Below are 13577 nucleotides of genomic sequence, written 5' to 3' on the forward strand. Positions count from 1 at the left end.
ACATCACTACTGGGAAAACCATAGCTTTAACTATACGGACCTTTGTCGGCAAGGTGATGTCTCTGCTTTTTAAGATGCTGTCTAGGTTTGTCATTGCTTTTCTCCCAAGAAGCAGGCGTCTTTTAATTTCGTGACTGCTGTCACCATCTGCAGTGATCAAGGAGCCCAAGAAAGTAAAATCTCTCACTGCCTCCATTTCTTCCCCTTCTATTTGCCAGGAGGTGATGGGACCAGTGGCCATGATCTTGGTTTTTTTGATGTTGAGCTTCAGACCATATTTTGCGCTCTCCTCTTTCACCCTCATTAAAAGGTTCTTTAATTCCTCCTCGCTTTCTGCCATCAAGGTTGTGTCATCTGCATATCTGAGGTTGTTGATATTTCTTACAGCAATCTTAATTCCGGCTTGGGATTCATCTAGTCCAGCCTTTCGCATGATGAATTCTGCATATAAGTTAAATAAGCAGGGAGACAATATACAACCTTGTCGTACTCCTTTCCCAATTTTGAACCACTCAGTTGTTCCATATCCAGTTCTAACTGTAGCTTCTTGTCCCACATAGAGATTTCTCAGGAGACAGATGAGGTGATCAGGCACTCCCATTTCTTTAAGAACTTGCCATAGTTTGCTGTGGTCGACACAGTCAAAGGCTTTTGCATAGTCAATGAAGCAGAAGTAGACGTTTTTCTGAAACTCTCTAGCTTTCTCCATAATCCAGCGCATGTTTGCTATTTGGTCTCTGGTTCCTCTGCCCTTTCGAAATCCAGCTTGCACTTCTGGGAGTTCTCGGTCCACATACTGCCTAAGCCTGCCTTGTAGAATTTTAAGCATAACCTTGCTAGCGTGTGAAATGAGCGCAATTGTGCGGTAGTTGCAGCATTCTTTGGCACTGCCCTTCTTTGGAATTGGGATGTAGACTGATCTTCTCCAATCCTCTGGCCATTGCTGAGTTTTCCAAACTTGCTGGCATATTGGGTGTAGCACCTTAACAGCATCATCTTTTAAAATTTTAAACAGTTCAGCTGGAATATCATCACTTCCACTGGCCTTGTTATTAGCAATGCTTTCTAAGGCCCATTTGACTTCACTCTCCAAGATGTCTGGCTCAAGGTCAGCAACCACACTACCTGGGGTGTACGAGACCTCCATATCTTTCTGGTATAATTCCTCTGTGTATTCTTGCCACCTCTTCTTGATGTCTTCTGCTTCTGTTAGGTCCTTACCACTTTTGTCCTTGATTATGGTAATCTTTGTACGAAATGTTCCTTTCATATCTCCAATTTTCTTGAACAGATCTCTGGTTTTCCCCATTCTATTGTTTCCCTCTATTTCTTTGCATTGCTCATTTAAGAAGACCCTCTTGTCTCTCCTTGCTGTTTTTTGGAAATCTGCATTCAGTTTCCTGTATCTTTCCCTATCTCCCTTGCATTTTGCTTGCCTCCTCTCCTCCGCTATTTGTAAGGCCTCGTTGGACAGCCATTTTGCTTTCTTGCATTTCCTTTTCCTTGGGATGGTTTTCATTGCTGCCTCCTGTATAATGTTACGAGCCTCCATCCATAGTTCTTCAGGCACTCTGTCCACCAAATCTAAATCCTTAAACCTGTTCCTCACTTCCACTGTGTATTCATAAGGGATTTGATTCAGATTGTATCTTACTGGCCCAGTGGTTTTTCCTACTTTCTTCAGTTTAAGCTGGAATTTTGCTATAAGAAGCTGATGATCTGAGTTACAGTCAGCTCCAGGTCTTGTTTTTGCTGACTGTATAGAGCTTCTCCATCTTTGGCTGCAGAGAATATAATCAATCTGATTTCGATGCTGTCCATTTGGTGATATCCATGTGTAGAGTCGTCTCTTGTGTTGTTGGAAGAGAGTGTTTGTGATGACCAGCTTGTTCTCTTGACAGAACTCTATTAGCCTTTGCCCTGCTTCATTTTGAACTCCAAGGCCAAACTTGCCAGTTCCTTTTATCTCTTGATTCCCTACTTTAGCATTCCAGTCCCCTGTAATGAGAAGAACATCCTTCTTTGGTGTCATTTCTAGAAGGTGTTGTAGGTCTTCATAGAATTGGTCAATTTCACTTTCTTCAGCACCGGTAGTTGGTGCATAAACTTGGATTACTGTGATGTTAAAAGGTCTGCCTTGGATTCGTATCGAGATCATTCTGTCATTTTTGAGATTGCATCCCATTACAGCTTTTGCCACTCTTTTGTTGACTATGAGGGCCACTCCATTTCTGCTACAGGATTCTTGCCCACAGTAGTAGATATGATAGTCATCCGAACTGAATTCGCCCATTCCCTTCCATTTTAGTTCACTGATGCCCAGGATGTCGATATTTATTCTTGTCATCTCATTTTTGACCACATCCAGCTTACCTCCACTCATGGTTCTTACATTCCAGGTTCCTATGCAATATTTTTCTTTACAGCATCGGACTTTCCTTTCGCTTCCAGGCATATCCGCAACTGAGCGTCCTTTCGGCTTTGGCCCAGCCGCTTCATCAGCTCTGAATCTACTTGTACTTGTCCTCCGCTCTTCCTCAGTAGCATGTTGGACGCCTTCCGACCTGAGGGGCTCATCTTCCAGCATCATAACTTTTATATGCCTGTTGTCTTTGTCCATGGAGTTTTCTTGGCAGGGATACTGGAGTGGCTTGCCAGTTCCTTCTCCAGGTGGATCACGTTTAGTCAAAACTCTCCACTATGACCTGTCCATCTTGGGTGGCCCTGCATGGCATAGCTCATAGCTTCTCTGAGTTATTCAAGCCCCTTCGCCACGACAAGGCATTGATCCATGAAGGGCCTTTCTTTATATGCGAACTGAATTCCTCCCCCATTCGAAGGGAAACGCAGCCTCCGCCGCCGGCCAGGCCTTGGAAGAGCGAGCCCCTCCCACGCGCACCCTCTCCCGACGCCTGCGTCGTTGCCTAGGAGACCGAATGCTTATTACTGTAACTCAACAACTTACATTCAATTTATTAAACCAGTCAACGTATCTCTCAAGCAGAGTTACACAGACCTCCCTGGCTTCAAACGTCTCCAGGCATTACTGAAACTCTCTCAGATATAACTTTACAAACAAAAAGGCTACTGATTGTTATTGTGTGTGTGTCTGTGCTATTGTGAAAATATTGCATTACCTACATGGACAATGTTCTTAAACTTTTGTCCTTAGCCCTTTTAAATGGGAGTCTATTCTGCTCAGGACTAATACTGACATACCAGTGTACAGCTGGATTCATAATATTTTGCATGTGTCCCAATTCTCCAAATGATGAGAACTCAAGGGGCACAGTGTACGCAGGTCCTATTCCCTTGGAACGAGGTCACTGGGGGAGACTTGCTAGTGTTTGTGGTGTTTGTGTTGGTGATATATACACATATATACAGGTTGAGCATAGGGGAATATATACCGCTTAACTCAAGCAAATGCCCTAAATTCACTGCTCCCTCTTCAAATTCCGAGTGAAACCACAAGCTCCTGTAGGATCATTGCATAAAGCAGTCCACCTTTTTCTGTATGTCTTCTCTCAGCTTAATTTAACTACCGGTAAACTGCTTCTTTCAAACAGACACTGAGTTTGGACATTCTACAGCCAATTTCCAAATTGCTCTCCCCGCCAGAAGGGTCTCCAACAAATCTCTTGTACTTGGCCACTTTTTAATAATAATAATAATAATAATAATAATAATAATAATAATAATATTTTATTTATTATTTATACCCCGCCCATCTGGCTGGGTTTCCCCAGCCACTCTGGGCGGCTTCCAACAGAAAATAAAGCACAGTAGTCTATTAAACATTAAAAGCCTCCCTGAACAGGGCTGCCTTCAGATGTCTTCTAAAAGTCTGGTAGTTGTTTTCCTCTTTGACATCTGTTGGGAGGGTGTTCCACAGGGCAGGTGCCACCACCAAGAAGGCCCTCTGCCTAGTTCCCTGCAACTTGGCTTCTCGCAACGAGGGAACCGCCAGAAGGCCCTCGGTGCTGGACCTCAGTGTCTGGGCAGAATGATGGAGGTGGAGACGCTCCTTCAGGTATGCTGGACCGAGGCCATTTAGGGCTTTAAAGGTCAGCACCAACACTTTGAATTGTGCTCGGAAACGTACTGGGAGCCAATGTAGATCTTTCAAGACCGGTGTTTGTGGTCTTGGCGGCCGCTCCCAGTCACCAGTCTAGCTGCCGCATTCTGGATTAGTTGTAGTTTCCGAGTCACCTTCAAAGGTAGCCCCACGTAGAGCGCATTGCAGTAGTCCAAGCGGGAGATAAGTAGAGCATGCACCACTCTGGCGAGATAGTCTGCGGGGAGGTAGGGTCTCAGCCTGCGTACCAGATGGAGCTGGTACATAACAAAGGAAGACATGTTTGGCAGGTTTGACCAATTACATAGTCCTTCACAGCCTCCTTTTTAGAATTTACATTTTTAATATACTGAAATAAGAGGTTTGGGGACCTTCAGTTGGCAACCACAATTTAACAGAACACCTTTTATGCAACCTTAAGTAAACATATCATATACTGTATCCAAGAATTTCCCTTCCTGTTTCCATTTTTTGAAGAGTTACTTTCTCATATGCAGCTAGAGTAGTCATATTCTCTGATCACTGTGCAATTGGAGAGGATGACTGTTTTTTCCCCCCAGTACCAGAATGCTTATCCACCATAATGGCCTTTTGTCCCTCCATCAGGTTCCATAGGGTTGGAATATAATTTCACAAGATATTGATGTCTGAACCTCAGATATTTATCTGAGATATATTAAAACGGCTGACAGTCTCTGCCCCAAACTCTGTAATTTTAGGGCAGGACCACATGTGATCTCTGAGTGGGTGGCACATGGGCAGCATTGCCTGTGCTTCATATCGTTTTGGAAAAGCCATTGTGGGGGTTTGGTAAGCTCTGAATATGACTTTTCGCTGTATAAGGCCCAGTCTGATACCCAGAGAGATCAATCTCATGGATGCCAGCATTGCTTTCCAGGTACCTGATATTCCAGTTGACCAATCCTCTCTCTTTCCATTGAGGTCAAGCTGCCTTGTCCATTCAGGTTCAATGTAAAGATGCTATTGACTTAGGACGTTGTCAAAGGTTATTTAAGACGGGGGTTTCAGAGGCACGTGGTGCTTCCAGCTCAAAGAAAATGGTCAATGGGTGTTTCAGTTGTATATGTAGCTAGCCTGTTGACTGTGGGAGGGCAAGAGTTTCCACTAGATTAGGAAAGGAGAGAAATCACCGGAAGCAATCAGTTGGTCCAGGTCCAGGTCCTAACTTTACAACTATAGAATCTCTGGAGTTGGAAGAACTACAATATATGCTTATAGCCGGGGCTTTTTTTCCAGCCAGAACTTGCTGAAACTCAGTTCTGTCCCCTCTCATGTGGGTGCCATTGCCATTATAAGAGAACAAGGAGGCGTTCGTGGTGAGTTCCAGCACCTCTTTTTCTATAAAAATAGCACTGCTTATAGCCATATAAATGATAGGCCAGAATGACTAAGTTGTATTTTTATTGCGGCACCAAAGTCATGCTGTGGTAGAAAAATGGCTTTATCACTTCTCATTGCTTTGTTTCCATAGAGGGGATTGTGATATTTGCAGTGACCTTATCTGTAAGAACTTCTGAGTTAGAGATGTGCATGACATTCTTTGAAATCCAAAAACATGCTGGTTTCTATTTTAGAAGAGTTTGGATTCTCTTCCTGCCTTTTATTTTGGGAGTGGATGCTTTGTTTGAATTGACTTCTTTTCTTGGGAGAAATATTGTATATTCCTGCATATAAGACTACTTTTTAACCCAGGAAAATTTTCTCAAAAGTCGGGGGTCGTTTTATACGCTGGGTTGTATTTCTTATACGGCGAGTATATCCCAAACTCTATATTTTAACTGGAAAAGTTGGAGATCGTCTTATAAGGCCAGTTGTTTTATACTCCGGAATATATGGTATCTTTACTATACATGTAGGCTGCTGGGAAAAAACCAGCAGGTCTCGAGGGCTGCCTCCCACCAATAGCCTTAAAAGTAGAACAGGGTACTGAAATGTGTGTATGTGTGGTGTAGTGGTTAAGAGCGGTAGACTCGTAATCTGGGGAACCGGGTTCGCGTCTCCGCTCCTCCACATGCAGCTGCTGGGTGACCTTGGGCTAGTCACACTTCTTTGAAATCTCTCAGCGTCACTCACCTCACAGAGTGTTTGTTGTAAGGGAGGAAGGGAAAGGAGATTGTTAGCCGCTTTGAGACTCCTTCGGGTAGTGATAAAGCGGGATATCAAATCCAAACTCTTCTTGTTCTACTTGTTTTGTTTCCCTAAATAGCCGTGTTGTGGCCACTGGGTTATAACTTACATGGACAACTTTTGTTTGTTTGTTTACATCTATGGTACTTGGTTTTATAGTGTGTCAGGGCCATCTTAAGCATATCTGGCGCTGTGGTGCAAATATCCCTCCGACGCGCCCCCCCCCCCGTTTGCCAGTTGCCGACCTTTTTTAGGGAGGACGGCCCTGGTGGCGACGTGCCCAGCTTTGCAGGGCTGGAGGAGGCGGGCAGCCGCTGGAGGGCAGCTCCTCTGGCGGGGAAGAGGTGGAAGCTGGACGCGGTGGCTCCCGGCTCAGCTGGACGCTTCGTGCCGTGGTGGCCACGGCAGGCAGAGGCTCCGGGCGCAGCGCTGCTTCAGCGCGGCATTGTGGAGGCGGGCAAGGGTGCCAAGCTGATGCTGGGAAGCGCCGCGTCCAGCCTCCGCCTCTTCCCTGGCGCCCTCCAGAACCTGGCGCCCTGGCACCCTGCGCCACTACCCTCTATGGGTAAGACGCCCCTGTAGTGTGTTTTTCTCCACCAGAAAATATTCCAATGAAAGTTAGCCAAAAACCCCCCCCCCCACCAAACAGCAGCTCAACATGGCACAAACACTAGGAAATAGACTTTAAATTCACACCATTGGCTTTCTAATACATATTTTGGATCTCTCTGTGCCATTCAAATGCCTCAAGGTATATTTTTGGTGCGAGACAACATATGTCAATATCTTCCTTGAAAATTGGGGTTCCAAAATGGACAGACTTATTCCTGACATGTTAAGTGATATGAATATGCTAATAGTGATCAGTTAACAGCAGCTCTCTGGTCTGAGTGTCTTAGTTTTTGCGTATTAGGCCCACCCAACTTGCAGGAAATGTTCACTAGAAGTTCATGGTGAACAAAAGTTCAACGGCTTTCTTTTCTTTTGCAGAACCTCGAGGATTTTTTGACCACTCTTTAAACTGCATAACGGAGAGAAGACTACAGGGCACTTGCCCACCAATTGGCCGTGGAAGTTTTGGAAAGCCGTTCTTTGGTACAAACTGTTTCAGTTCCCCATTTATTAATTCCCGGACTGGTTTCCACACAATTCATTCCGAGAACAGCCCGGTAAAGCCGAGGATTGTCACTGTGGTAAAACCTTGTGGGCACACAGTGAGGAAGATAACACTGCTCCTAAATCGTCGATCTGTCCAGACATTTGAACAACTGATTGCTGACATCTCAGAAGCCCTTGGGTTTCCACGCTGGAAGAACGACCGTGTGAGGAAACTGTATAATTTGAAGGGAAGAGAAATCCGAAGTGTTTCTGACTTTTTTAGAGAAGGCGATGCCTTTATAGCTATGGGAAAGGAACAGCTAACCCCGAAGAACCTGGAAGCGGCAATCCAAGAGCTTTTCCCTGACAACCCCTATGCACCTCGCACTGGAACCACACAAAACTGGGAACAAACTCAGAAACCCAAAAACAGGCTGTATGAAAAGTCTTCCAAATTGGAAAAGAGCCTTGAGCCCATAGCTGCCAAGAACTGTTTGGATGCCATATCTCCTAAACTAATTAATAGGCATGAAGTGACCAAGGTCAGGCAAGAGGAGAAGGTGAGGACCAAAAAGAGGTGGCTCAGAGATAACTGGAACGAAGAGCAAGATGCAAAGCCATCTAGGAAAGCGAGAGAAAGCGAGAGATATTTTAATCCAGAGAAATGCCTTGAAAGTGAAGCAGAAAAGAGTTTGGACATGATAGTGAGATGTGAGAAGTGCCAAAGAGAAAGGGAACTCAGGCAAAAACTGCAGAAGGAAAGACAGACTGATCTTCCATTTGAGAGCAGGGACTTGAGTATGAGAACGTGTCAGAGATATCATGTAGAAAGGCCAGTAAAATTGAGAAATTGCAGGAAATTGTCAGAAAGCTCAGCGGAAGAGGGCAAAATTACATGGAACGATGCTGCTTGTCAAAGTACCTGGACAGCCCCTCTCAGCCATGCCAAAAAAGACTCAGAGAAGCAAAAAAGGAGCGTTGACAGAGAGCAAACTCTGGAAAGCCATAAGCATCACGATGAAGAACTGGGAAAGATGAAGCCCATAGAAAGTCAGCGGACCACAGTAGGAGATGCCTATGAATTAAAGAAGGAGCACCGAAAATGTTCTAGGGTGAACCAAAGTTGTTGGTTGATCAAGGGCTCTCGGACAGATACTGAAAAACCATTGACAATTCAGGGGAATAGGGAAGAGGTGCGGAAATCGAATGAGGAAGCTAATGGAGAAGAGAAAGTAGGTCATAGTGAGGGTGAACTGATTAGGCATGGAAGGGAGGAAGAACCTAAAGTCAACAAAGAGGTTAACAAGACGCGTAGGGCCAGTGACGCAAAGCTGAGACATGATGTCTCAAGCAGAGCAGATGTGGAGAAGAGCTATGAGATTGGCAGGACCATTGGAGACGGGAACTTTGCTGTTGTGATGGAGTGTCATCAACGCGACACTAATCAGAACTATGCTATGAAAATCATCGACAAGTCCAAGCTGAAAGGAAAGGAAGACATGCTTGAAAATGAAATACTGATCATAAAGAGCCTTTCCCACCCAAACATTGTCAGTTTGATTGAAGTGTTTGAAACCGATGCAGAAATATACCTAATCTTGGAGTACATTCCCGGTGGGGACCTGTTTGATGCCATAATCGAGAGTGTGAAATTCACAGAACGCGATGCTGCTCTCATGATAACTGATCTGTGCGAAGCTCTCGTCTATATTCACGGCAAGAACATTGTCCACAGAGATCTTAAGCCAGAAAATCTTCTGGTAAGTATTGGGAAATGCACTGCAGGGGGTGGGGTTATTGGGTGGTTGTTTTTATTTTGATTATATATTTTGTGGTTTTATATTCTGATTTTGTTCTGTGAACCGCCCTGAGACCTCTGGGTCTAGGGTGGTATATAAATTAAATCAAGTAATCAGTCAACATAATAATAATAATACAGTGGTACCTCGGTTTATGAACACAATTGGTTCCGGAAGTCTGTTCATAAACTGAAGCATTCATAAACTGAAGCGAACTTTCCCATTGAAAGTAATGGAAAGTGGATTAATCTGTTCCAGGCGGTCCGCGGAGTACTTAAACTGAAGTGTTCATAAACTGAAGCGAACTTTCCCATTGAAAGTAATGGAAAGTGAATTAATCCGTTTCAGATGGGTCTGCGGCGTTCGTAAACCGAAAATTAATAAACCGAGGTGTTCATAAACCGAGGTTCCACTGTAGTAGTAGTAGTAGTAATAATAATAATAATAATAATAATAATAATAATAATAACTGAGATAATATTAACTGGATATACACTGTAGGGTGTGAACGTTAGGATGCTATTTCTGGAATGTGAGACACGGAGTAACTTCTAGTATCCTTGCTTGGGACACAACTGACACCATATTGCACTCAGAGTTATACATTGATGGTACTAAAAATGCAACTTACCGTGCTTATAAACCACCCTTGCAAATAAGTCCACAAAACCATTTCTGGCCTGCTTATCCATGCTTCTGTTGCTAATTAGTGTCAGTTATAGTGACACCTTGAAAATTAACAAGAATAACCAACCCTCTTTTCACTATACAAAACTTCCTCTGTGCCCTGTCACCTGTAGGTAACTTGTACCTTTCTCTGTTATTCAGGCAAGTGGCTTTTTACAAGCTTGCTATAAATACCTGCTTGATATGGGTATGCGCTGCATGGAGCTTCTGACCGGCAGTGGTCCTCTCTAGTTTGTGCACATATGGGGAGATTATTCAGTCTTCAGGCTCTATAACGTGAAGACTCCCTCAAAGCACATTATTCTAGGTCTTGCCTAGCAATACTAGATGCTGGGGGTACAGTTTCTGTTTGTTACCATATTACATATTTTTGTGTTCTTGTATTGTAAATCACCCTGCCATCCTCGGATGAAGGGCAGCATAGAAGTTTAAATAACATCAACATCAACAACAGCAATTTTATTGTTTGTACCCTGCCCATCTGACTGGGTTGCCCCAGTCACTCTGGGCAGCTTCCAACATACAGTAGAACCTCTACTTACAACTGCCTCTACTTGGGCCCAATCCAAGTCGCGACCGCGGAAAACCTAAATACCGGGTTTGCCACGATAAGTAAATACCGGGTTTGCCACGATACATGCACACGCAGAAGTGGTTTCTGTTGTCTGCACATGCACAAAACGGTCCTTCTACCAGCCTAGCGATCTGTTTCACCTAAAGGACGGGCCATCGGAATGGATTATGGTGGTAAGTAGAGGTTCCACTGTATATAGAAACATAAAACATTATACGTTAAAGAGCTTCCCTATACAGGGCTGCCATCAGATGTCTTCTAAAAGTTATGCAGTTATTCATCTCCTTGGCATCTGATGGGTGGGCGTTCCACAGGGTGGGTGCCACTACCGAGAAGGTCCTCCCTGTATTGTCACTTCTTGCAGTGAGGGAACCACCAGAAGGCCCTTGGTGGTGTTTAATAGTTTAACGTAAAGGTAAATAGGCACATTAAAAAACTTATTGTGTGTCTCATTGGCTTTGCTTTTGTTCTTTAATGAAAAATCCACAGGTTTCATAAGAGAATAACTCATACTTGCAAGGAAAAATACTGACTAGAACAGATACCTTATGTACTGGCACCTCATTTGCTTTTGTCTCTTTCTTTTTAGTCTGTGATACTGAAGTTCAGTGATTACATCTCTTTTCCTCCCACATATCTCCTCTCAAACTCGTAGCTGTACTTCTTCTTCCACCCCCTTTCTTTGAGATTGATTTTCTGTACCCAGGCTTGAAAATTCAAGGAAGCTAAAACAATAAACAGCAGATTTATAGCCTCCCTCAGACAGAAAACCTTCCTAGCGAACCAGAAACCTGAATGCCCCCCATCCAAAACACATCCTTGATTCATCTGAGTGTTGATTTAACTGCTTGTTGAGGCAGGAGGCAGAGCAGGCAGATTCTGGTAGTCTTCAGCTCTTGTCTAGGCTGGCTTCTCCCTCCCCTCTGCTAGTTTTTGCAGCTGAAAACAGCCACATAGGTAAATTGAGGTGCTGGGGCCTTTCTAGTGATTAGCAGTGAAGATGGATGGCCGGTTGGGGACCAGGAAAAGGAAGACAGGAGGCAACGACCACCACCACCAGTCTGCCTAAAAGCACCCTTGGTGTGGAACTGGGAAAGCCAAGGTGTTTGAGGTCCATCAGTGATGGGAGGGGGCATGGATATGTGGGTAGATGGGCAGAGGTTGACAAGTGGAAAGTAGGACCAGTTGGGTTCTGATGAGGCATATGCGTGTAGTTCTGCTCTCCGTTACAGGAATATATTTGCTAGTTAAAGTCCCTCCTTCCGTCTAGTCTGCCTGATTCTTCTTTTGAATTTGAATCACCCGACACCACCTGTTTAATAGTCATTCTGAAAATACTTTTGCATGGCATTTCTGCCCCTCGCCCGCGCAAACTTGTACAAAAGAGAATGCAAACGATGAAACACATTGCCAGTTACAGAACCATAGAGTTGGGAAGGAACGCCAAGGGTCATCTAGTCTGACCCCCTGCAATGCATGAATCTCAACTAAAGCAGCCAGGACAGATAGCCACCCAACCTCCGCTTAAAAACCTCCAAGGAAGGAGAATCCACCACCTCCCACACTTGAGATTAATTTGCATTACATAAGCACACTTCAATTTCTTTGACAATAGCAAGCTTGGAAATGGAGATTACACCTAGGTGCTAATAGAAGCTTAAGCGGTTATAGAGAAAAGAATAGTGACAAGGCTTTGTGCTGTTCCATTGGTTTTATGCAGGCCTGGGAATATAGAGGGAGTCTTGTTCCTGCAAATGTTTTGAAATAATAATGTTGTATTGCCATCTTGTGTTGTAAAGAGATACAGCATAGGGAAATGCAAAGATTCCTAGCATGCAGCCATGGGCACTTGTTCTTTCCCTGAAATCACCAGGTTACTGTAATGACACACACATAAATTCATACTGTAATTTGGAATATAATTTTGTCATTTGAGATATAGTTACAAGGACCAGCCTTGTACAAATGATTCACCTAGCTCATTATAGCCCACTCTGACTGAAATTAATCTCCACAGAATCCTAGGGAGATGTTTTCCCCAATATGCTTTTTATCTGTAGTCAAGAGACTGAATCTGGGACCTTTTCATATACAAAGCTTTACCACTTAGGACTAAGATATGATCATTGCTTCAGAAGACTGTCCAAGGTATTAAAAACCCCACTTGGAAAGGCCTGATGAAGTATAGTTGCTTACTTAAACTACAGGGTCAGTGTTTACAATAAAAAAAAAATGGCAGGGGGGAATTGTATATGTGGACTTTTACTGAACCAGCAAAGATATTTATAACCACTTCATGACATCACAGTGTGTGGCAAGGGAAAGCTCACAAGTGACAGCCAACTATATATTATGTGCTATAGAAATAAATGCTGCTCTTCATTTGGAACGGCCGTGTTAAGTTTGCGTTAAGGCGAAAGTTACTCATTTTCTTATATCCTTGTTCTGAATTTTTTTGTTCCTGCACAGGTCCAGCGTAATCCAGACAAAACTACCACATTGAAACTAGCAGATTTTGGCCTTGCAAAACAGGTGACCAAACCCATATTCACCGTGTGTGGAACTCCAACTTACGTCGCTCCTGAAATACTGGCTGAGACTGGTGAATATAAAGTTTATCTCTTTTAATACACTCCACGTAACCTAGTGCATTGTCCTATTACCCACATATTTGTTAGATGCAGTATTGAACAAGAAATGTAATTGGGCTTCTCATTATGATTTTTTCCAACAGTTTGCTGTCTTCTGGATGAGAGCTTCTACAGGCTAGATAAACATACTCCAGGATATTGGGATCATCACTGTCACAGTGGCTGGATCAGGCTACTTCAGAGTAACGACGCTACGCAGCTCTGCATTTTATTCTTTTATTGGTGCTGCGTATTTACAGTGAGGAATTCATTGCTATTTACACAGAGTGATGTTGTCAGTCGCTTTCAGAACCTCCGAATGACTTTTGGCGCGTCTTTCCCCAACACAAAAGCTTTGGAAGCCCCATCCTCTTTCCCCTCCTCTTCCTGCGTAATTCTGGAGTTGGGGGGATGGGTCTCCCCTCCTTCTTGGCCCCTTCCTGTTCCACCTGGGACCCTGGCTCCGCTACCTTGCCTGAGCCTCGGACCCGACTTCCTGCTTCCCCGCTGGAATCGGAGCTTCCTCTGCTTTCCCCTGTGCTCGAGGCTGGGCTTGAACTCAG

At 44.1% G+C, this 13577-nt stretch overlaps 1 protein-coding gene across 1 annotated transcript in view; it reads left to right on the plus strand.

Annotated features, from left to right (window-relative positions):
- Nucleotides 1–13577, plus strand: part of DCLK3 (doublecortin like kinase 3) — a 42531-nt gene that overhangs the window by 15678 nt on the left and 13276 nt on the right. The window contains exons 2-3 of the mRNA XM_060280606.1: nt 7217–9084; nt 12854–12986. Of these exons, the coding sequence (XP_060136589.1) occupies nt 7217–9084; nt 12854–12986 (2001 nt within the window). The remainder of the gene's footprint in view (nt 1–7216; nt 9085–12853; nt 12987–13577) is intronic.

Source organism: Zootoca vivipara, chromosome 12, assembly GCF_963506605.1.
Source record: "Zootoca vivipara chromosome 12, rZooViv1.1, whole genome shotgun sequence".
Lineage (NCBI taxonomy): Eukaryota > Metazoa > Chordata > Lepidosauria > Squamata > Lacertidae > Zootoca > Zootoca vivipara.